Below are 26,254 nucleotides of genomic sequence, written 5' to 3'. Positions count from 1 at the left end.
TATAGGTTAATATGTGTCTGTTTTAAAAGGTAGATATAGGTATACTATATCTGTCAGGGATGCTTACACCACCTTACCCAGGCTGCAAGTGCAGACATGTAGTGCCATTTTGTAAGGATTCCCATGGGTGGCATAATACATGCTTCAGCCCCTGGTAAGCCTCTTGGGTGAGAGAACAGCTAGGCTGGGGCTCTGGTTGGCAGTGCCCCAGACAGACTAAAGTAGATAAACCAGTGAAACACAGCAAAAAGTGGGGGTAACCATAGGAAGCAGCTCCGACTCTCTTACAAGAACCACATACTGAAGTGATAAGCATGGAGGCAGACCTACCTTTAGAAATGTAATTTTGCCTTTTGTTAGCAAGTTGCATGGTCCTGAGAGCTACCATTTGGTTGTTGGTAGGGTCAAGGGGAAACTGCTGCCTCGGTTGTGTGAGGTGCATAGTTTCTACGTCTGACCAGCCCTTTTTCTGTCCCTGATTACTCTTTCAGTTGAGCTGATGGCAGCTGGGAGCAGCAACCTTACATATCATTGTGCATGTGTTGTGGGTCCTTTAGTTCAAAAAAGCATTACTTTGCACAATGACTGTGTCTTGAGAGCAAAACTGTCTCTGCAGCTTGAGATAGCGGATCCATTACTCTGTCAAGCAGATGTTTATAAAAGTAGGACCTAACAGTAGCACTTGGTTCCAGTTCCAAGTCCTTCATCATCAGGAAAGAGAATACTGAAAGAACTAGCTTGCAACCACAGATGGTGTCTGCTTTTCATCTAGTCTGGCACATCACCATAAAACAGCACTTTGTGCACGCGTAGCTGTAGCTCTACTTCAACCATCTAAAAGTCTGCCTACCGGCTGAGAGGAAAGGACTTTGCCTGGCTCTGCAAGAGCAGAGAATATATAGGAGGAGAGAGGCGCTGCATGTCCCTGAGAACTAAAAGACATCCAAAGGCAGATAAGTACCCAAGAGTGAGCTGGGAGGGACTCAGGTCTTCTTCCTGATTTCCCATCCTGGTTCCTGGTGGGAAATGCTGCAAGCTGTGATCATCATAGATCTTGTCAGGATTGCAACTGCCTTGATCATCCTAGGCCCTAGCAGGGCCACACTACCATAATTCACTGAGAATTCCAGCACTTAATGGAGGAGCTGTGCATGCATGTAGTCGGCTGCGGCCAATGCTTGGCTTATCTGGTGGTCATGCAATCTCTTCTCTTACCATGGCCTAAACATCATATGTGCAGAGGGGCACCAGAGAAGCCTAAAAGGAACAACAACTAACCTTTGCCTACCCAATGTACCTCAAGGGGTAGGACTTTATGAACAAACTTGTACTGAGTGAGCATATGAGTGTAGAAGATCTGAAAGTCAACATACACCAGTGCTTAATTTTGTGCCTGGCCGGTAAAGTCAGCTTCGGATCACTGACATAATATCGATTACAAAAATATCCTGATATACAAATATGGACACATAAATATTGATGCCTAAAATATCGACATCCTATCTTTGTAATATAATGTACAAAAATATCAAAAATTAATATCGATAATAAAAATATTGATGCACAAAATATAATTTTTTTATACATAAAAAATAATGTTAAATACATTAATTAATAAAATTAATTTGAAACAAATATTTTAATATAATGTACATTTTAACAAATATAATAAATACATTTAATTTAAAAAAAATAAACATGCATATATAAAATGTAATATATGTATATTTAATAAAAAAATATTATATAATAATTATTTATTTAAAAATGTTATAAATAAATTAAATGTACAAATAAATATATATATAATAATATATATATATATACATACACTTATAACATAAAATCTAATTTAAAAAAATTATATTATAAATTAAAACATTGCAATATTTAATCATTTTTACACTTACCTTTTGCACTCCAACTGTAGGGAAACTGTTGGATAGCGGAGGGTTGAAAATGACTATTCCCACTCCAGTGAGTACAACAGTAGGGAACGTTTTGGATAGCGGAAGGGTAAAATTTAATATTCCCACTCCAGGGCGTGCAACAGTAGGGAAAGTGTTGGAAAGCGGAGGGGGAAAAAATACTATTCCCACTCCAGTGAGTGCAACATTGGGGAAAGTGTTGGATAGCGGAGGGGTACAAATTATTATTCCCATTCCAGTGAGTGCAACAGTAGGGAAAGTGTTGGATAGGGGAGGGGTAAAAATTAATATTAATATTCCCACTGAACTCCATTCAAAATTAAAATCAAACAAAATACCAACTTCAATACAAAAGTTGTTACAAAACAAAAAAAGAAAACATATATAAAAATATTTAAAATTACAAAAGATAGAAACATATTGTAATGTAAAAAAAAATACCTACAAAGATAACTTTCATAATTGTTTTATTTTTTTTACCAACAAATAACTATATTTAATAGAAATTAATTATAAATAAAAACATTAATTATTACATAAATGGTAGTCAAGTCAAGAATAACTTTATTCGGTAATCACACATGGAAAGTTTATGTACATAAAATTCCAATAAAACCATTTAAAAAAAATTGCAGACAGGTTTAAAAAACTATTCCTAAAAGGAGATGCCAGAATTTAATTACATTTCATATTGGTTCCTTATTGATAGTGCCATCCTGATAAAATTTAAAACAACCATACAGATTACTTCAGTAGACAAAGATCACAAAAAGTTAAAACCCTCCTGAAAATTACATGGTCTGATGTCTTTTAAGAGTGGTGTAAGAAACCGAGCTCTTGGGACCTTGTAAAGTGCGCAAAAAAGGGTAAAGTGCAGGGTGCTTTGTTGGGACAGGTTGTCACGGGGGCAGGATGGAAGGTTATTGCATCATCGGCCTGTTTAGGAATGGCCCCTAAAAAGTGCAATGTGCAAAGCCTAAATCTGGTCAACAAAAATCTAAACTGTACGTTCCTGGTAAAAGACAAGGAAAAATTGCTGATATAAAAATGTCTGATCGATGTGAGATAATCGCCTTGCTGGCCACCGGCGATTATCAAGTTCAGCGCGATATGCATTTTTTATAATCAATTTTGTGCTTATATCTATACTGTTAGGGTTGTCAAAAAAAATTCCTAAGTCAATTTCATAAAATTTTCTTTTCACAAAACGAAGCCATGGAACAGCCTCAGCATTATCTGGTAACATGCAATCCTTAATCATTTCTCCTGTGAGCTTTAACTCCTCCGTCAGCCAAACATTTGCCCAGAGTATCAATGGGGCGATGTTTATTCGATCCAAAATAAAATCAACCCCGACCTCAGAATGACAGAATGCCGTAGGGGTGCTTTTTGGGATCATCAATAATCTTTTTAGGAAATTATTCTCTAAGGTTTGGAGTTTCAAACTTTTTTGGTGATCCCATAGTCCCACCCCATATGTGGCAGTAGACAGGCATTTTGATTTATATAAAGTTATTAATTCCGCTACGGGCTTATGGCCCAATTTATATGCAAAGCAGAAAAGACCTTACACAGCACGGCTAGTATTCTGTTCCCTAGATATAATGAGGTGTTCCCAAGTCAGTTTATAATTAAAAGCATTTCCTAAGTAATTAAAATTCGAAACTTTATCAATTGTCTTTCCCTCTACCATGAACTTTCTAGATTTGGTATGCCTTGTTCCACAGACCATGACATAAGATTTAGTAAAATGAACTTTTAAATCTAGAGCGAACATAAAATTCATAAATGGTATGTCCGGCTGGATAGGTGACGGTCAAGGGGGAAACCAGGGCCAGTCTCCTCATTAGCTGTCGCCACCGGGCATAAGCCATGTTGCTCAGGTCTCAGCGTTCGGGAACAACCATTTTGAATAGATACATAGGCTACAGTAACAGATTTAAGCAGTGGAAGGGCATGTCCCCACTAGAGGATAGAGGTAAAAGAAGGCGGTGAGGGTAGGGAGTAAAAACAAATCAGAGAAGGACCTGGGGCTGCCTGTAAAGCCGATGGGGGATGTGTTCAAGGTCTGGTCAGAGTCCGGTGGTAGGGAAAACTGTGGCAGCCATCTTGGGGTCAGGCAAGTGATTCAGACTCTACATCTGATTTGCAGTGTCCCTGTGCCGAGGTTTTCTGGATTTCGTGTGGGGACAGGTTAAGGTTGTATCTGCATCATCTTTAATTTATTGCTTTATCTCCCATTGCTCAAGCTTAAAAACAGTTTCCAACAAATAACTGTCTATGAGTTGAAACTAAGGGTCAACATGTTTCAGCCAGAAAGGATATATTCATCCTCGGCCTTCTTCGGGACCACATAAGTATTGCTACTGCATTAGTGAAAAAACAATATAAGTGAGAAAAGGTTTGCTACATGTACAACCTAGTCACCTGTTTTCAGGGATATACTAATTCTCTGCAAGTGATGGTTCACTGTTAGAATCTAAAAAAATGAAAGGACCGTCCACAGTAAGCGTTGTCACAACTTCAAAGGGACTCATAAGCTCAACACATCTAATCGATACATAGTGACCCGATTTAATCGTCATCTATGATCTTTATAATTTCATAATTACGTGTTTTCATGCTTACCTATTTTGCAAGAGAGAGAGACCTCACCTCTCCTGGCAACGGCTCAGGGAAAGGAGGCACTGCTCTGTGAGAAAACAGAGAGAAGAACAGCAAATGTTCATGATAACCTTGTTATCTATTACCCTAATTTGTCTACTGTTTAAAAGGAGCACCGCATCTGGCTGCAGCATGTTGACCCTTTGTTTCTACTCACAGACAGTTAATTGTTGGAAACTGTTGTTGCACTGTTTTTAAGCTTGAGCAATGGGAAATGCCCATTAAAGTTTTTTTTCTCTTACTCTTCAATTTTTGCACTGCACTCATCACTCTCACACAAACTGTTTGCTAACATCTGTAGGATCATACACATTGTGTTATGAAGCTAAACTCTGAACAACATAAAAACATCTGTGAGCTTCCCTTTCCTTCTGAAAGAATCACAGCCCTTAGTGACACGTGCATGTTACTAGGAGGAGACCCAGATGATGAAGCATATCAACAAAGGTGAGTGATGGGAATCTGTCCTTTTTAAAGTTACTTCTTTATAGCCTGTCAGGATGTGTATAGGTTGTGGTTTCTTTAGGTCCTCTGTAGGCTCCAACACACATCAATTCAGTAGGTTGTCTAAACATACCTGTGGATATTGTGGTTTGCATGCAGTATATGAATGGGGAATAGATCCACGCCAGGTCTTTAAACATTCCCTCAGTGTTTCTTGACTTTAACCACCCACACTAATATTGTCTTTATACTAATTCAAACTGCAACAAGGTCATATTTCAGTAAATTTTCTTCTTGCTTGTTTTCTTTTAGGTGCACAAGATAAGAGGCGCCCCCTCCAGTACTGCCAAACAGAAGGCCTGTAAAGTGACGTCACATGTCAGTGCTCCAATCTCTTTCGCTTGTATAGCTTAGTGTAACTGCCAACTGAGAGCTTTAAAGTGGCCCCAAAGAAAGTTCCTCAAAAGAAAGAGGTCAGTGAGAAGAAGCAGCTTTCCACCAGCTGCATTTCAGTTGAAACCTTTTTTGGACAACTTTGTGTGCCACACACACCAGCCTCCGGGGAGCAAGCTGGGAGCAGCACTCCTGCATCAACAGTACCACCCCAACCAAAGCCCAGGACCATGTCTGTCAGTGAGGCAGCCACTGCAATCGTGATGATGCTGACAAACCATGATTTTCAATTGTATTTGTCCCTTTTGCAAAGTAGTACCCAATCGTTTCAGGAAAAATATCAAAGTGGACAGCAGACACAACCAGTAATAGAAGATCTTCCTGCGGCTGGAGCAGTAGAGGAGGCCGAGCTTCCTGACGACCAAGAACCTCTTCTTGCAGAATCATTGACTCCTAGATCTCCATGAAAAGAAAGTCTACTACTCCACCAAATTCTGCAAGCACTATTTCTGGTGATGCTGATATGGACTTGGAGTGGACCCTCACAGAGTCCGGGAGACTAATTTAGTGGTGTGGACCAGCACTCCGGCTACATTCAATTAATCCTGAAATTTCTCAATTTAATGATCAGTGTTCTGCATCTGACGGTGTGTACCTGACACACTGCACTAAATATAAGAAGGGGGGCCAGCAGCCAACCTGCTTGCTGGACTCGGGTGTTATACAGTCCTTTACTTATGAGACCATGAAATTAATCTATTTTCACATAGAATTTAATGTTTTGACATAAACATGTTATATCCATAAAATGTTAAACTTCGGGAATCTGTCACGTAATTCACATCTCAACAAACATATACAAACAAATATAGAGCTGCAATATTAACAGTGGCTAAATTAACAATTTTAAATCAGTACCATGACATCCAAAATATAACAGGCATTTCGGGATTATTGTTGTGGAGACGCCAAAGAGGCAGGGTAAAAGAAATGTGCCTGAAAGTATTAGAATTATGGAAGGAGATGATGATGATGATGGCGATGATGAGCTTGTCATTGTGGAAAGTGACACAGAGGAGTCCAATATTGTTCCTCAATCTACTCAGAGGGATGTGGCACAGGTAGCACTGCCAGCTCCCATATTTGCACAGCCCCTGCCGAGACCTGTACCAACCTTTACCTTAGTAGAAGTGTTCATTGCAGAGAGGGAATCAACAACACACCCACCAACCTCCAGTTCTTCTTCAGGCAGTGGAAGTGTCACAGTAAAAAAGTACTTCTCCCCAGTGGGACTTTTTTACAGTTAGCAAAGAGGGGGTGCACATTTCATTGCGCACAATTTGCCACACAAATGTACATTGAAGTAAGCCTGGTTCACATTATGGTACCGGAGGCCCAATGACCCATATAAAAAACAAAACACACAATTGAAGTGGGAGGATCACCTTAAAAAAGTTGCTGAACAGGGTGTTGTGTAGAGCTCAGGAACATGAGCTACAAGTCCAATTCACGGGGGAAGGTGATGATGAGTAAGATTAGGGTGACATCCTCATGCAAAGCAGCCCTGTCTCCAGCAGTGCACCAGCAGAACACCCATGTCAGTGACTTCATAGTGACACAGGAAGACTCAGAGTGAGATGGAGACACCATGACATACACTGACTACCCCACCACGACGCACATTGAGTCTACCACCACCTACTTTTTGAAAGTTGCCTGGGTCAGTGGCCCCAAAAAAGAAGAAATTCCAGGTTACTATTATAGGCATGTTTAGACAGTAGGGGACCTATGAGCGCAACCAACCAATGGCACGTTTGTACAATGGGAAGCTGGCAAAAGTGTTAGGCCTGGGCCGCCTACCTTTTTCTTTTGTGGAGTGAGTGGGATTCTTAGAATTGTATCAGCCATCTGATCAAAATGGAAAGTTCCAAGTCGGACCTATTTGGCCAGAGTTGCTGTTCCAGTGCTGCATCAGGATGTGCTGCGATTGGTTGGAAAAGCTTTGCAGCAAAGTGTTTCTCACACTATCCACCTGACGAAAAACATATGGACCTGTTGTCAGGTGTCTGATTACATGTGCCTCCCTGCACACTGGATCTCTTTTAAGGGGCTAAATCAACAGATATCTACAGGTCTTAGCCCTGAAGTAAATTTAAGAGCATGCAACAGTGCCTATGTTTGCCATCAAGAAATCACAAATAGCTGTAAACATCTTGGAGGAAATGGACAGTAAGATGTTTAAGAGGCTGTGACTCAGTTGTCTCAGAATTCGATTTGTTGCCATGGACAACGGCAGTAACACAGTCAAGGCCATGGTAGACAGTGGCTATTTCAGGGTTCTGTGTTTGGCCCATTGCATCAACCTGGTGGTGCAAGACTTTCTAAAAAAAGAAGACATAATCATCAACATATTCACCACCTGCCGAAGAAGCTGCACTACTTTCAGCCATTCTTTTAAAGCCCAGAAGCAGTTGCAGATTATTCAGCATGCTAATAGAGTACTAATTAAAGCCCTGATACAGGTTGGGAAAGCTATGACCATGGATGTGGAAAAATGGGGCTTAGTCCAATGCCTGACACAGATGGTTCTCCCTTTTGAGGTTTTCATACAGGAAGTTAGCAAGGAGGACAGTACGAGTACGAAGGGACAAGGTATCCCTTTGATTTATCTGCTACAGGACCAGGTAAAGATGGTTTCTGAAAGGTTCGCCCAATGCAGGTGTGAATGGAAACACAGAAGTGCATGCCTTGGTTGAGAGCTCGTCTCATCCAAAAAGTACATCTGCGCCACATTACTTGATCCACTGTACAAAATAATTCTAACCACTTTCATTCCTTTTTCTGAAGGGGATGTTAAAAATACAAGAGGTGGATTGTTCAGCAAGCCAGAGACCTGGCAGACGGCTGGAACTTAGATGCCCACCTCGCAGTTCTGGGGTGCCGCCTTCAACTTCCAGAGAGGGCAGTCTTGTCTCACAGCTGCCAACAACACTATCAACCAGAATACTGGCAACTCCAGCCACAGAAAGACTGGACCCAAGCTCTACATTGCATTGGTTTCAATCGGCAGGGATTGTGTCCAGTGCAGAGGTGATGGCAAAGAGGTAAAGCAAGTAGCAGCACCACGACCAACCACAGGATGTTCCAGGAGTATCTGGATGATCAAAAAGAGGTCTATGTGGATCAAAACCCATTGATGTATATATATGGGAAGACACACCAATACCCAGAGCTCCATAGGCTGGCAATTAATTATCTGACTTGTCTTTGAGCCAGTGTGTCTGTTGAGCATGTGTTCAGTGCAGCTGGTATAGTTGTTACAGTGAGAAGGACAAGTCTCTCTCCTCAAACGTGGAGAGATTGACTATAATCAAAATGAACGAACATTCCATACCACACAACTACACCATTCCAGAAACAGCATAGGAGGAATAGGAGGATGATTGGTCAGAATCAAGTATGTTAGCTGATTACCTTCCATGAGGACTAACTGATAATTGACTGTTATCCGGTATTCATTTTCTTTACTTAATCTTGTTATTGTTATGATCTACATCGGATATCCCCCAAATCAAGCATAGGGACAGGGCCAGGGTTTTCATATCTATATGAAATATCCTGGTTGCGAAGCTGCAACGGGTGCAGAATATAGCAGCCAAGTTGGCCCTTTCACGACCGCGGTCTGCCTCTTCCTCTCTTGCGCTCTCGGATCTCCGTTGGCTCCCTGTTCAAGAACGGATTTGCTATAAATCTTCCTGTTTGGTTTTTAGAGCTCTGCATGGGTTGAGGCCAGTGTTGTTGCAAGATCTATTTTCCTGGTACTCTACCGCCAGACCTTTGAGATCTTCCTCGGCGTTCCTGGCTACAATCCCCAGAATAAAACGGGTGAGGATGGGCGGCCGCTCTTTCAGCTTTGCGGCCGCCAAACTATGGAATTCCTTAACGATGTCCCTAAGGTGCAAACAGGACCTTTTTTCCTTTAAAAAGGATCTCAAAAGTCACTTCTTCCCGAGAGCGGTGTAGTGTTAAACATCAGTAGGTAATGTTTTGGTCAAAGCGCCAGGATACCCTTTGGGTGACAGTTGCGTTCTAAAAGTGTGATTACAATTACAATTACAATGTTGACTCTTCAGGGATATTATTTTTGTGTAAATATCCTGCTGAATCTATCGCCTGTTTAACTTTGATACTACTATCCTGGACGTTGACCTAACAAGTTCATAGGTTGCATAGAAAATGGGGAAAAGAAAACTACATACTACTCCACCCGGTCACAAAGTAAGGTTAAAAGTTCTAGCACATCGCTTATGAAGTACTTGTCCGGGGCGGTGGGAGCCCTTGAAAAACAAATCTCTAGTGTAGAAGAAGAATTGTGCAAAGAGTCATCTGGACATACGAACTCACGTTCCATTAGTCTATCCCCTCAGGGCAACCCAGAAGTTGTCGTAATCCCCCCATTTGAGGAAAGAGTGAAATCGCATAATGGTTGTATACAATTAGATTGTGATGAGATCTCACTGATGATCCGGAAGACACTATGATACATCCCCTTAAAAGAGCCTGTATATCCAAGAAATCAGCAATTGTGGCTTTACCGCCACAAATCCACGTACAATCACTTAATTCAAAAAAGGTTAAACCTAAACCAATTAACATAGCGAGTAAGGAAATTCCAGTAAATATCAACTCAAAAGAACATGTAATAGGCAAATTTAACAAAGGTATAAGTAATAAGGGGACAGTTAAAGGCCCATCTAGTGCTGATATGGGAGGTGTTGTAAAATCTATTGAGGATTTGACAATTTTTGTAAAGGATGCGATTAGTACTTTGGGAAAGAGACTCGATCTAATTGAGTCAGGTTTGACCAGAATGATTGGATATATAAATGATACTAATACGCAGAACCAAGTACCATGTAGAGCTAGGGGACCAGCTTCCAAACAGAACTGTCCCATACTGGACCGCCCTTTAAGTTGTGATAAGCACACTATTCAAGTGGAAATTGTAAGCTGCAAGAGGGGATTGAAGCCAGATAGCTCTAAGGGTTTAGAAGTAAAAGGACCAAGGAAGGCTACAGAGAGAAGGACTCTAGACAAATTGAATGGCATAAAAAGTAATCACCCACCTTCCAGCAATAGTTGCTTTAGATCAGCTACCAATATGCCCCATACTGTTCCTCAAAGTAATAATACTGATAGATTGGACCTTCCACCTGCAGCTGCTCCCTACACCCTGATACTGGCAAATGTCCCACCATCTAATGAGGGCGATAGGGAAAACTGGGTCACCCTGAGAAATAAAACGCTCCACTATTTAGGTTCAAAGACTGGTCTGGCGCCAGCTATGTTTAACGCTTTTAAAATGGTCCGACGGGTAGGCTGGATTGGCCATAGTAAAAAGACATTAGAAGGGGACTGTAGTGTACTATCCCTAGGTTCCCCTGACCTGGTACAAGAGATCTTGAATCGGGGGGTTCCAGTAGGATCATGCCAGATGGGATAAACGACGTGCTGCCCCTGGGTTTCTTCTATCAGCCAAAATTGCCTGCCTACCATAATGTAGTACAGATGGGCAGGCTTCATAATTCTTATAATAATGATATGAGGTTCAATTTACATGTTTCAAACAGGTTTGCCCCACTGTATTCCCTGGAGGATGTGGATTGACAAACGTTGAACAAGGTTCTTTAAACACCTGTCAGTGGCGAGGGCCTTGAAACCTCCCTTAGTGTTGGTATTGGGGTACAAGCAGATTACATCATGGAAATGGAGGAGGTGGTTCAATTAGGGATTTCTCTAGCAGTAGCACCCCCCCTGCACACTGAAGGTAATGTGATATCAATTGATCATCAAAGTATACCCAAAACTGGAGTTATCCCATCAACAGAACTCGACTTAACGAGAAAGCAAGCGGGATTCGACCAGGTTATATTGGGAAATAAGGATAGAAGTGTAAGTGAAATAGTGGAGCATAGTCAGGGTAAAGAAGAGGAGGGGAAAGTTGGGGCCGTAGAGTTCCAATATAAGCATGTGGGGGCGGGTGAATATAGGTTGTTTTTCTGGGCTTCACTCTAAGGTCGATAACCTGGTTTGGATTGATTTTATCAAGGATTTTGATATCCTATGTCTACAAGAGACCTGGTTGATGGAGGAAATACATTTAGACGGTTTTAAATCCTACCACATCCCTGCACGTCGCTCTATCCATGGGAGAAATAAAGGGGGGATTTGTTTGTATATCTCCAATTTGTTGGGAGCACTGAGGATAAAAACACTAAAATCAACCAGTTATTACCAAACTGTTATCGTGGATATTTCACCTGCGGTGGAGATTGTTATTATTATTTTTTACAACAACATTGATAGGGGCCTAGTCTGTGATGTATTAACAGGGCTTAATGAGGAAGTTAAAAGGTTACATGTTATACCGGGGAAGGATTCTATTTTAATTTGGGGTGGAGATTTTAATGTTAATGTCTGTTCACAGCCCTCATGCGGCTTCTGGGACCCGGAGGGAGAGTATACAGGCCATATCCCGCACTTCACACACTCAATAGTGGGAGAAAGCCTAAATGAAGTTATGGCAACACACAATCTTGGTTTTGCTAATGCGATATGCGACCCACCAATGGATTTTAGTCCTACTTTTGTAGGTTGTGGCCATAGTACATTGATTGACTTCATCATTCTGCCCAACCGTTGTGGAACATGGCTGGAGAAGTTTATTACTCACCCAGTAGGAATTAGTGATCATTTGTCACAGAGTGTTGTTATTTTTCTACCTGAAAAGAACACAGCTTCAGTGGTTCAGAGCTTAGCCTGGACCCAAGGCTGTGTGCTGGGTCGACAGAATGGATGCTCAATAAGTTGGTGAAAGAGTGATCCTGGGATCTTGAGCACTAGAATATTGCTACAGGCAAAAATCCCAATTATTGAGTGTTTAAAGGACGATATTCCCTCTGGCGAGTTACTTAGTGCTTTCTCCGAAATAACTGGGATAATACAAAATATTTAAAACGTCCATCCAGGAACCAGAATAGTTTAAAAAATGGCTGGTTCGATTCAAATTGCACAAAAACCTATTCTTTATTAAAAATCAGCCTACATAAACCTGTAAAGGATTACAAGGAAATCAGGGTGTTAAGGAAGGCCTACAGCTTAGCAAGAAATAAGCGTAAGAAAGAGATTAAGGAGCAGGCCTGGACAAACTTGTACGAGGCTTCATTACGGAGGGACTGCTCATCATTCTGGAGGGTGGTGAAGGCCCCTTTTTTTTTGACAGGTGAGGGGGCTAGGATCGAGGTGGCAATAAGCGAAGATATTTGGGTCAATTTCTATGGAGTGGGGGATGAAGCTACTGCTGAAGAAAATAACCTAGTCATACAAAATGACTATACTGATTATGTGCCAATCGGTATTTGTTTTACACATGAGGAGGTTCAAATGGCCATAAAAGAAAGTAAAGGAGGCAAGGCTCCTGGGCCGGATGGGACTCCGATTGATTTATATAAGCATAAATATGAGTTATGGTCCCCACTACTGAAACGAGTATTGAATACTTCTGTGAAAGGGGTTTTATTGAATCCTGGTCAGAATCCATAATTATCCCTATTTTTAAAAAAGGTGACCGGGAAAACCTGGCGAGTTATAGACCCATCTCTCTGCTTGATTCCCTTTGAAAATAGCAGGAAGAGTCATTTTGAATAGGCTGCAACTAAGGGTGGCAGATAATAATATTCTAAGCCCAGTTCAGTACGGATTTAGGGAGGGGAAAGGTACTATTGAACAAGTTTTAAATTTTGCCATGATTCAAGGAAAATACACTCAGGCCAAGCAAGGCAATTTATACGCGGTGTTTGTTGACCTCACCGCAGCCTTTGACTGCGTGGTTCATAGTAGACTTTGGCAGATCCTGGAAGGACTGAAAGTAGACCCATCACTGATACAATTCCTGAGACAATTATATGCGGGGGCATCTGCCAAGGTTCGGTTCGGGAAAAAAGGGGAATGTACCAAGTCATTTAAAGTAAAAAAAGGAGTAAGACAAGGCTGTGTACGTTCCCCGTTCCTCTTCAGTCTATACACTAACGAACTGGAGGAAACATTGGTGGCCAATGTGAGAGATTCGCCGATAATTAATAACACTAATATTATCTCTCTTTTATATGCCGATGACGCAGTCCTCATGGCTAGAACGCAACTTGGTCTTCAGAAGGCCTTGAGTACCTACATTAACTTTATGAAGAATAGGGGTTTGAGGCTCAATGTAAAAAAACATATGTCATGTCATGTGGCAAGGGAAAGAGAAGGCCTTGTACCCTAATAGTTGGGGATGACAAAATCGAACCCACAAAACCTTTTTCTTACCTTGGGATTTTACTAGAGGACTCGGGTTTTTGGGGCCTGGCAATCAAGAATAGGGCATTATTATTTAAGAGGTCGACGGCGGCTTTGATGTTGTTTGCCAAAAAGTTGGGTAAGAGGCCGCCGAAAATTTTACTTAAAATCTAATTAGCTAAATGTGTTAGTGTGGCCATTTATGGAGCAGGGGTATGGGGATTCTGCAATGTCGTATCAATTCAACTAATAGAGAATGCTTTTTTAAGATTTATTTTAGCAGTCCCTCAAAGTGCATCAGTTTTTAATTGTCATAGCGAATTAGGGATTTGCTACATTAAGGATGTTATAAAAATTCAACCAATGTTAAGATTGCATAAAATTTCGACGTCACCCGATCTAGGACTGAACCTGGAGATAATTAAAGATTGCATGGGTTTGGATCGGGCGAGGAAGATCCTTTGGTTGAAATACATCTGTAATTTTTCTAATGATCTAGGCAGATCAGAATTTTTTAGTAACCCCGAGTCATTACTCAATATTTCTAGGAAAGACCTTAAGGAATTGTGCATGTATCATCTGGACCTATTACGATTGGGGCTGGAAATAAATAAAAACTTGGTGACAAAACATCAACTTACTTTGACTTCTGTCACTATCCAGCCCTATCTAGTTTGGTGTATAAGGGGGTATGATAGGTACATCCTAACCAGGTTTAGAATGGATTCTTTTTTTCGCCTGGTGACATTCCCGAACACAAATGATTGGTCTAGAACGCTCATCAACTGTCCTTGTGACAATCTGTCAAAACAATCCTTATTACATGCTATGTTTTTTTGCAAATTTTACATGATTGAACGTGCCAGATGGAATAAACCCTTCTTGAGGAAGGGTTTATGGCGACAATGCCGACCGGCCTTTCTATTTTTACAGTCATTGAATGATGTGTATTGTGTGGGAATCATGCTGGCATTTTTAAAAGTCTATTGAGAAAAAAAATGTATTAGCTGTTTTTAAATTAAGTACGCTTGTATATTCCAAATGAAATGTTGCTTTTATGATTTTATAGAAATTTAAATTGAATAAAGCATTTTCTAACTAACTAACTAACTTCCAGGTGAACCACCTTAGTTTAAGGACACACTCTAATTCCCGTACTGAGAAAGCCAGTGCCATCATAGAACTGTTTTATTATTTCTCATTGAACTTCTATTTTTGCAACTAAAAAAATAGCTACTGGAACATTATGTTTGTATCAGGTTTATATGTTGCCCAGCAATTGTTTTCTCACATCTATTGCTGGGTTGCAGTTGGACCAGTGTGAAGTGAAGAAGCCTTCACAATTCCTTCATGACATTGGAGACAATGCCTGCCTCCCTCGCAAGATAAATGGGTGAGCAACCCAATATACCCTTGCGGGCTTGGGCAATACTTGTTATAAGAAAAGGACCTGCAAGGGATTTTATTTTCTTTCTATTTGTCAGCACTGATAGAATCCGTTGTAAATAATCAGAGTACCTAACACTGTTGTCAATCAGTGGCTGTGCTATTTCATTAGTTATTAATATAGAGGTCCCAAAGGATCAATAAAACTAGTGTTACCACACTAACACAGTAAATATAAAAAATAATGAATAAATGCAGAAAACCAGGGTTTTGAGATGTCTGAAAGTTATTATTTGTTTTCAAGACAAAGAAATATATGTTTTTATACAGAGATAAACATTCACATAAAATAGGGTGCATACATAGATATTCTTTAGATATTCAAGGTGTCGATTGCTTCCTCCTTTGATATATCCAAATTATAAGTCCAAACTGTTCACAAATAATGATACATTGATTTCAACTCCAAATCAGAAGAAAATCAAAGATGGCATATTGAATCACAATGCAGAATTGGACTAAATAGTCGACGTTTCGGTCTCTTTGGAGTTTTTCACAAGACCATCATCAGGACAGGATAATTATATATACAGTAGATGACCCTCTGTAAAGCAAACAACATTATGTTACAATATATACATGTGTAATTAAAGACCTGGTTACAAATCTAAACAATTTTTATTTGAAACAATCTAAATTTATTTACATTTTTACAGACCTATTACTAGGTTTCTTAAAAAGTCGGTGTGGCGACTAAAGAACATAAGCAAGCTAGATTTTAATCTAGCGTGAACATCAAAGTCCAGAGGATTCAGTAAATAATATTTCTGACTCACTTTTTAAATTAGAAACACGTCACTTAAATAGTCAAGGCGGCAACAGCACTTTGAATGTAGCGTTGATGCGAAACGAAGGAATAAATCTTTTTGTATCCAAGTTTACCGAAAGAGATGGGGGCAAATGATAAGCTGGTTTCCCATCCTGATTCTCAAAAGTACATTTATTCCAGAAAGCTCGTATATTTCTAATTGGGTACAAGACATATATATATATGCATTTTTAGTTACATAGCATATTATTTGACCTACAGACATTCAAATTTATAACCAGGGCGTAGTTAACTGGTGATTAACAATATTAATTCAACGGAGTATTACTCCGTTGAATTAATATTGTTAATCACCAGTTAACTACGCCCTGGTTGTTTAACAATAACCAATGGCTCCTTTGAGCTAATATTGACATTCTTTTTAACTGACAGCAATAAATTTGAATGAATGAACCTAGTAATAGGTCTGTAAAAATGTAAATAAATTTAGATTGTTTCAAATAAAAATTGTTTAGATTTGTAACCAGGTCTTTAATTACACATGTATATATTGTAACATAATGTTGTTTGCTTTACAGAGGGTCATCTACTGTATATATAATTATCCTGTCCTGATGATGGTCTTGTGAAAAACTCCAAAGAGACCGAAACGTCGACTATTTAGTCCAATTCTGCATTGTGATTTAATATGCCATCTTTGATTTTCTTCTGATTTGGAGTTGAAATCAATGTATCATTATTTGTGAACAGTTTGGACTTATAATTTGGATATATCAAAGGAGGAAGCAATCGACACCTTGAATATCTAAAGAATATCTATGTATGCACCCTATTTTATGTGAATGCTTATCTCTGTATAAAAACATATATTTCTTTGTCTTGAAAACAAATAATAGCTTTCAGACAACTCAAAACCCTGGTTTTCTGCATTTATTCATTATTTTTTATATTTACTGTGTTAGTGTGGTAACACTAGTTTTATTGATCCTTTGGGACCTCTATATTAATAACTAATGAAATAGCACAGCCACTGATTGACAACAGTGTTAGGTACTCTGATTATTTACAACGGATTCTATCAGTGCTGACAAATAGAAAGAAAATAAAATCCCTTGCAATGCCTCCCTCGCAGGCCTATCCTTTTTTGCATCACTTTGCAGGGCTGCCCCAGAAGATCGTTGATCTACAAGAGAGCAAATACCAAATTCCAATGCGTTGCCTGAGCCAAAGATGTAATTTTTTACCTTCTACCTAACCTACTTGTGCTTGGATTGGAAGAGGTAACTACAATTGCAACGGTGACTGAATCATTAATGATGATTCATGTGTTGCCAGACAGTGAGAGTGAGTGTTCAACTGTAATTTGGGAACTTGTTTGAGATGATTTGCAATGTTTGGGGCCTGAATGATGAGTGATCATTTTTTCCTGGAGGTGAATGGCCTTTACAAAGTTACTTAGCTAGAATTACCATGTACGATCGACTCCTCTGATCCTTCTGTTTTTTCATTGGTCTGCCCCAGACTATCATTTGATTAAAAAGTCTTCCAAATTCCAATATTTTGCTTGCGTCAAAAAGGAGATAGTGTACCTACCACTGTGCTTGGATTGGAACAGGTAACCATTGCACTAACAAGTGATTATTGAGTGATTGTTTGTGAGTGATAATTTATGATTTATATAAATATGTGGTGGTAGACAGTGAGGGAGGGTGTTCAACTGTAATTTGTGAACTTGCTTGAGATTAGTTGCAATGTTTGGGGCCTGAACGATGGGTGATCATTTTTTTACTGGAGGTGATTGTCCCTTTCACACTTAGCCAGATTTACTTGCACGGTCCACTCCTTTTTCTGGTTCTTCAGAAACCAGAACAGTAATTTTAGTTAGCAAACAAAAACCTATACAAAATACTTTAATTCTGTTTCTCTACTTATTTGTCAACAGCTGTGCACTACACGTCTACCTTGTTTAGGTCAAAACTGGGAAAGAGTTACTCAGAGTCAGGAGGAGGATGGAAGTACTGAGGGTGGGACTATCTAATCAACAGCTAGAAGCAATATGGTATTGACTCCAAAGAGAAACCATGACTCTGATGCCTAGTACTTAGCATTGTGAAATGGAGAGGGGTGCGTTGATTTGTAAAATGCTGCTTTGTCTGTGTGTGTGTTGTACTTGTAGGGAAAGGGAAACTCTGGGTCCTCTTGTTTTTTGCTATGCCTCTGAGTCTTCGTGGTACACTCATCATGAAGCTTACCTTCCTTCTGTCCTTCTCCTTGTCCCTAAAATACAGTTTCTGGTTTACCATCTGCAGGCCTTCTCATCTCCTACACGAATGAATGGCGAAACCTGAGCTCAACACTCCTGCTTACCTACCAGACCAGTCCAAACAGGCACCCAAAAGTGATGGGCCCTTATTGAGGTGTGGCTTAATGTACACCATCAATGGATCATAGATAAATGCAAAGAGGGATTATACATGCCATGAAATGAGATAGATGGCACTATCTATGTTAAAGAATCTTGTACATGTTGACTCTGAGCACTAGATGAAATTATTGATACATGTATAAGCAAGAAATGTTAAAAAGGAAAAAAATTATATATAAAAATTATTTATGTTTTTTACTCTTTTTGATACAAATGATGAAACAATGATTATGAATAATTTCAATGTATATTTATATAAAAAATCTTTTTTCTCAAACAATAAAATAAACATGAGCCTAAAACACTGTAAAGGTGCAATGTTGTTATGTGGTCACAGTGATTAGCCCTGTAGAGCAAAAGCCAATATCCAACAAAGAAATATAGGTCTCGTGGGAGTCTCTTTGCATTTACCTATGAATTTTCCCCAGTTCCTCCCAGACCTCAAAGTAATTTTCAGGGGATACCCTTATCAGTGGGCACCATCAATGGATCACACACTTGGTGAGGCAAATGTGGCGAAAGCAACACCAACTCATTTAAGGATCTTCTATTAGCTAAGCAATAGCCCACACTGGCCACATTTGCCCACCTGCTCATAAAAGTGATCCATATTTTAGGTATAAAACAAAAAACATCAGTCATCAGCATTATCATGGAGAAGTGTGGCTCAATGATTAGAGCGGCAGACCCTGATGCAGAGGTCTAGCCCGGGACCAGGTTTCAATTCTCCGCCTCTGCGGGTCTTGGGCTCAAAATTCCACGGACCTGTTAATTCTCACCTCGGTGCCTAGTCCAATCATGGAGTCCCACTCTGCAACTCTGGGCAATAGCTTGCTTAATCTCCACAACGGCCCCCACAATGCTAAGGATGCCTGGCCTCCACCTTGGGGGTGCCCAGGAGTGGACGCCTCACAGGGAAAGCCAGGATGGGTTCCACAGCGGTATTCGTACAAGCGCCTTGAGACCCTTGCGGGTGAGTAGTGCGCTATACAAGTATCAATTTACAATTTACAATTTATCATTCAGGCCATGTGTAGTGTAACCATAAATGCCTAACCTTGTCCACTCCAGACTTTGAATCCAGTTTTCATGACTCGAGGATTTTGTAACTTTAGTTTTGATAAAATATAGCTCCCCATTGCTCATAAGTTAATATTGCTGTTTTTTCTTATTTTATCGCTATCAGGAATTCTTTGTTGTGTCATGTGGTAGTCTTGCCTCAATTCTTTGTAATGCTTTGATATAATTTATAACCCACTAACTCAGTGTTTTTATTTCTTGTTCTAGTTGCCTTCGATGGATAATCCTTCTGGTTAATCCTACCGTTGGACCTCACCTGGGTGGTAGTGTGGCCTCGCTTGTGAAGTTGCGATGCCTTCTCTGTGGTTGCTTCATCTATATTCAAGTAAGACAACTATGGAGTGAAGTGAACTAATTAAGTTAGTAAGTAACAGCCACATGCATCATTGTTGCCAATTGCGATTTCTTAGTTGCGAAAATTAAGGAATCGCAATTAAGAAATCGCAAACGGTTATGCACCAAGAAATCACAATTTTTTTTGCGATTTCTTAAAATTCCTTAACAATTTGCGAATCACAATTAAGGAATCCCTTCTCATTGATTCCTATTGGCCTAGAAGCCCATAGGAATGAATGGAAAGTCATTCTCAATGTGCGATTAGCAATTAGCGAATCGCAAATTGAGAATCCAAAGGACCCCAAAGGACCCCCCCCGCACCCCAAGGGCATGTGTGTGTGTAAAAAGAAACTTTCAAAAATGCACTTTTGTGCATTTTTAAAAGTTTTCGCAAATTACCATGAAGGTCAACTTCATGGTAATTTACCTCTCCCTATTTGCGAATTCGCAAATTTAAAATGTTCTTGCATTGCATTTAAGATATCGCAAATTGCGATTTCTTAAATGCAATCGCATTTTTAGAAATCGCAACATGATTGCGATTTCTAAAATTGCGAAAAACATGATGCATCCCAATTTTGTCAATTGCATTCGCAAACGGCCGAAATTTGCCATTCGCACCGTTTGCGAATGCAAATGACAATGATGCATGTGCCCGTAAGTAACTAACTGCTACTGCAAGTAATCATTTACCTAGGTTTTTGTAGACAATAATTGCATAACTTTCTGTTACTATCCAATGCAAATCCTGAATTGCGCTGTGGAGTAAATCCCACCCTATCACTTTGCGTCAGGTTTGCTTTATAAATGTGATGCAAACCCAGAGCAAAACATTAGTAAACATTGGAATGAGTGTCCATAAGTATGAATGAGTGGGAATGAGTGAGATTAAGAGTGAATGAAAGCGATTCAGGGAGAATGAACAAGAATGAGTGTAAGAGAGTGTGAGTGGGAAAGAATGAGTGAAAGAATGTCCGTGAGTGAGTGAACATGAGTGTGAGTATGAGTAAGAATGAGGTGTGATTCTTGCAAGTTTTTTCATTGGACCTGACATATTGAAGGTAATATTTGTGTTATAGAGATACACAGGCAAAATATTGGCGTTGGCATACTTGTAGCAATTCTTAGCATGACAGGCAATTATGATAAAATAGTGGCACACTGGAATTCATTCTAGGCATAAAGGGCACTTCAAGGCATAAAGGGTAATTCAAGGCATATATGACACCCGTAGAATAATACTGGGATACTTGAGAAAAGCATGTGGACAATCGTGGCAGCATGCTGGTACTAGCTCAATGGAGGTACTTCTTGGCATAAATGTGTACAAAGTGGCATGTGGGAGGATGACAACCATGAACAAATGCTGTTGTGGTAATTTTTGATATATGGGTTATCTTTAGTAAATGGACAGAATAAATCACAGAATTAGTTTACTGGCATATTGTATGCCATACTTTGATTTATAGGGGGAAGCCCACTGAATATGGGAGCCCCCGTGAACAAATGCTGGCCTTCGCAAAATGGAGGTAAATTTGACATATAGGGCACTCATACCACATTTTTTTTCTTTTAAATGGGATCAACTACTGGAGAACAGCAGGATTCATTGTCTTGGCACATCATAAAACAATTTGAATATTTAATGATATCAATTCAGCACCACGTGTAGATTCATGACATGGGGGACTAATGAAGCAGAGGCATGGAAAAGAAGGGACAGAGAAGAGCCATTACAAGAGACCACTTGAAGGAAATAGGAAGGGAATGCAGCAGAAATACAGGTGTGTAAGACAGAGAGGAAATAGAAAGCAAGAGAGAAAAACAGAGAAAGGGAAAGAGAGAGAGGTATAAGACAGGGATGATGAAAGGAAGGAATACAAGGACAGAGAGACGTGACAAGAGAGAGAGAAAGAGAGAGAGAGAGAGAAAGAGAGGGGTCTGACAGAACAGAAAGACAAACGAATAACTAGAGGGAGGAGATAGGTAAAGAAAAAACATGATATGAGAAAAAGTGCTTGATAAGAGAGAACGGTAGTTTGGAAAGAAAAAGTAAAAGGGAAGGAAGAAACGAGAGAGTAAGGAGTCAGGAGTGAGTACGCAAGCATTTTCTCTTACAACATTATATGCCCAGCTTGGAACAGTTTCATGATTAAGCATGTTTTCCTATGCTTAGGTAAGGGGTACATTTTATTTAGGGTTTCCAGTTTTGGTCACAACTGATCATGACTATGAAAACCTGATCAATCCCTGAAAATCAGCTTCTCAGCTGAAGCCAGAAATAACAGGAAAATATAGATTTGGGCTGCACTTAGTTTGCTTCAAAACTAGACATTGCCAAAGCAGTGCAGCCCCAAAGTATGTTATTGATGTTTGTAGACTGAGCACGGTCCCATCACTGGGTTGAATAATATTCTGGTAAGCAGTCATAGAAGCTTGGGAAGTGCAGGTGACACTTGAGCAACCGCAGCTCACATTTTACACTTCTTTGTCCAACATCCTTGTACTATGTTCTGCTCTCTCCGCTGTTTTAACTGGGTATTGTATGCCACACCTCTCATCAAGATTCAGTTCTGTGTCCAGTTTCTGTGGTGATGCATGACTGCCTGAGAGGTGAGTGGTTGTGCAACATTGCAGGGGCATATATTTCCTGATATACTAATTAAGTCAGTATTGCTTGAACCTTTCTAAATGAGCATTGTAATGTTGTCTGTCTCGTTTGTGTGTGTGTCATATGTGCTGCATTAAAGAGGCTGTGATTAACTGTTTAAGTCTGGGTGTCGGCCACTGGCTGATGAGTGCATTCCCTTACCAGTGTGTCTGTCAGTCATTGGCCAACTCTGGGGAGCGCTTTAATGGACCCTCTGGTGGCTGCAGGGGAAGACCTTCCCCAGCATCTCATGATTTATGTCTTCTGAAATGACAAATAGTGAGCAAGGCACTCTGATGTCATTTCAGTGAAATTAAAAGGAGCCCATTGACTCATTTCACTTTCAGTGCATCAGTGCTAGGGGCATAACTCTGCCCCCACGAGCACTGATATTCATGGGGGACAGGCAATGTCCCCTTTTCAAGGGTATTTCTCCCTGCTGGATTCCTGCTTGATGATCACCACAGGAGGGTGATCCCCAAGCAGGGATTCATCCACTAGATACAAGGGATGAGAATTACGAAGAGAGTGACCCTCATGGGCATGGGGTTTTGCTCCCCCAACTCCAGCCCCATTAGTCTATTTCCCCCTTCCTCTTGGATGGATGGGGCTTTTCATCCCCAATGTGCGCCCAGTGTGGGCAGAAAGTCCACTAGGCACCAGCGATTGATACATTGCAGTATTTTTTGGTGGGGTGGCCCCAATAACATTGGCCTGTGCTCCCCCATGCTCCAGGCACAGTTAGTCTTTTTGCCTCCCTTGCAATTAGATAGAGGTGCTAAGCCCCAATCTGACATGGGGGAGGTCAGAAATCCCACTAGACACCAGTGATTTTTACATGGCAGAACCGTTTTGGGGGGTGACGGCCACAGTGTCATGGTCCTGTGCATCCCCTCTTGCCCTGAGCCTACTTAATTTTTCTGCGCCCCCCTCGCCCAGGAGCTGATGGGTTGTTCACACCCAATCTTCCCCCACAGGAGGGGGGAAGAAGACTAGACCATCATGGAATATGGTTCCAAAAAAATAAGGGGTAAGGGACCTACCTGAACAATCATCGGTCTGTTCCTCCACCCCAGAACGCACCCAGCAGTCATCCCACCAGGGGTAGATTGAGGGACATGACCTCCAATCTGCCCCAAGGGAAACATAAAACCCACTAGACAGCAGGGATATGTTTAGTTGTTGTAGAAAAAATATGGGGGGTTGTTGGACCACCTTGGTGTTGAACCTATCCTCCAGCCTTAAAACCCCAACACTTGTTCTGCCCACCTGAGGTGAAGAGCCCCATTCACTTGGCAAGCAAGAGGAAATTCAGGATTTTTTTTGTCTCAGTTTGGTCATAGAGTAGGAGTACATCCAAATGTCATTCTACTTGCCATATTGAAGGATTGTACTATTCGGGTCCATGCTCTGCCATCCAGGAAAACCAACTAAACCAAGCCATTTTCAAAACTAGACACCCAGGCTACTCCAGGATGGTGTGCATTGCATGGATCCCTGGAATGTCTTCTTATCAACAAACCATGCACACCTCAATGTGGGGAATCACAGATTTCCTACTACCAACCATTCCCATATTTGCCCTGATAAAAAGGAAACCCCACGTGTGTGCCTGACCCTACACCTACAATACAAAAGGCAAAAAAAGCAACATGGAGAAATGGACAATGGGGGTAGCGGCAAGCCACCAAGGGAAACCTGACAAACCCAGATATATCTGAAAACTAGACACACGGTGAAGTCCATGGTGGTGTGCCTTGCATGCATCCCATGATAGTTTCTTACCCACAATGCTCTTCAATGCTCAAACTTTGCCTAATATCACACATTTTCCTTCTATTTCTGTCATTCAAAAATCCAGAATCTGCAGGGCAGTAATAAATTCCTACAGTCCACAGTTCTCCAACTTGTACCAAAAAAATGCTAATCCATTTGTCTGGTTAGACCCATTGCCTCTGACAGGAACTGATCAAACCAGTTCAATGATGCTGAGGGGAGAAAATGTACTAATGAAAGGACAAAGGAAGTACAAACAGTTTTTCAAGTCACAGTATCAAGGTTCAAGGAAGGAAACCCTCCCGCAACTATAAACGCACAGCAAAAAAATGGAGACCTTCATAGAACCAGTGATTCAATCACAAAGAATAGATCAGCATGAGCCACTCTGAAAAGCAGCCCAGAAGTGCAGGCAACATGAGAGCCAGCTCTCACTCTTCCCCAGGCAGAAAGCAAACGAGACACGATTGGGATAGCATGTGATTCCACATGCTAAAGAAGAGAGAGACAGTCGATCAAAAACTTATCAGTGCTTTTGCACTAATACCATGCATAATTAAAGTAATTGGGTTCATCATTCTTCAAATATTTTCATGTGACACACCTGTTTGGTTGGTAATACTCCCTTCTGGACATCTGATACATTCAAAGCAACATCCGGGCTTCCCTTCTATGGCTGATTTCCTATAACCTGGTAGACAGGGTTCACTGCAAATGGAGACAGGTACCTACAGGACAAGGAAATGAAAACAAGTGAAGATAAGAAATATAATATAAATGAAACAGACATATTTCGCTAGTGACATAACACAACATTATTTAGACATTTTAGGGACAGATTCAGAAAACAGTCTTCATGAGAGAGACGTCTATGCTGAAAAGTCATAAATGCTTACAGGTTCACAATATCAGGATCAGCATAGGTTTCCCTCAAAATGGCATTGAGTTGGCATCCTGAGACTAGGAAAAATACTCACTTCATCAGGAAAAGCTGAAGGGGACAACTTTGGAATAGAGGTGAATAGGAGTATGTCTTCCGCATACATGTGGAAGAGGTGTGGCGCAGCAGCCAGGGTGACTGACTCCGGACTATGGGGTTCACGGTTCGATCACTGGCACCACCAGCAGGTTAACCTAGCACCATGTGACTCTGGGCAATAGCTCACTTAATCTTCCCGAGGACCCCCAGCTGCGGGACACCACTTCGGAGGTAGCTGTGCGCTTTACAAATACTGGTATTTCATTTTATACATAGTTAATCTGATGTGATTTTCATCATAAATGTTACATTGTATTCAAATTATTTTTATTTTAGATAAAAAGGATCAAGAGCCAATATAAATAATATAGCTGATAAAGGACACCCTTATTCAACTCCTCTGTTAAACTAGAAAGGTCGGGAGATTAAACCATTACCCAATATAGCTGCTTTTGGGAGGAATACAAAAGTGATTGTTTAGGGGGGACTTTACCTGACTTCTGGCTGCACCTTGGGCTGTTCTTCTTTGTTTTGGCCGCATTGCTGCTACCACCGCACAGGGTCTCCTCCTGCCGCCGCAGCTCCGCCACACTCGAGCGTGGCCGCAGTGGGGGGGAGACCTTCCAGGACTACACCACCCAGCATTCCTAGTGGCTGGGAAGCCGCCTACGCCCTACGCCCGCGCCAGCAGGCGCATAAAAACACGGGTGATCCCCGGTGGAGCGGGGGACTTTACCTGACTTCTGGCTGCACCTTGGGCTGTTCTACTTTGTTTTGGCCGCATTGCTGCTACCTCCGCACAGGGTCTCCTCCTGCCGCCGCAGCTCCGCCACACTCGAGCGCAGCCGCAATGGGGGGGGAGACCTTCCAGGACTACACCACCCAGCATTCCTAGCGGCTGAGAAGCCGCCTACGCGAGGACGTGCATAAAAACACGGGTGATCCCCGGTGGAGCGGGGGACTTTACCTGACTTCTGGCTGCACCTTGGGCTGTTCTTCTTTGTTTTGGCCGCATTGCTGCTACCAC

General features: G+C 41.0%; 1 protein-coding gene across 1 annotated transcript in view; it reads right to left on the bottom strand.

Annotated features, from left to right (window-relative positions):
• The window catches only part of LOC147662900 (vomeronasal type-2 receptor 26-like), a 181,474-nt gene that overhangs the window by 120,569 nt on the left and 34,651 nt on the right, over positions 1 to 26,254 (bottom strand). The window contains exon 2 of the mRNA XM_086950810.1: positions 24,853 to 24,976. Within this exon, the coding sequence (XP_086806936.1) occupies positions 24,853 to 24,976 (124 nt within the window). The remainder of the gene's footprint in view (positions 1 to 24,852; positions 24,977 to 26,254) is intronic.

Source organism: Lissotriton vulgaris, unplaced genomic scaffold (assembly GCF_964263255.1).
Source record: "Lissotriton vulgaris unplaced genomic scaffold, aLisVul1.2 SCAFFOLD_406, whole genome shotgun sequence".
NCBI classification, from domain to species: domain Eukaryota; kingdom Metazoa; phylum Chordata; class Amphibia; order Caudata; family Salamandridae; genus Lissotriton; species Lissotriton vulgaris.
The sequence above is the reverse complement of the archived record's forward strand: the minus strand, read 5'-3'. Positions and strand labels throughout refer to the sequence as shown.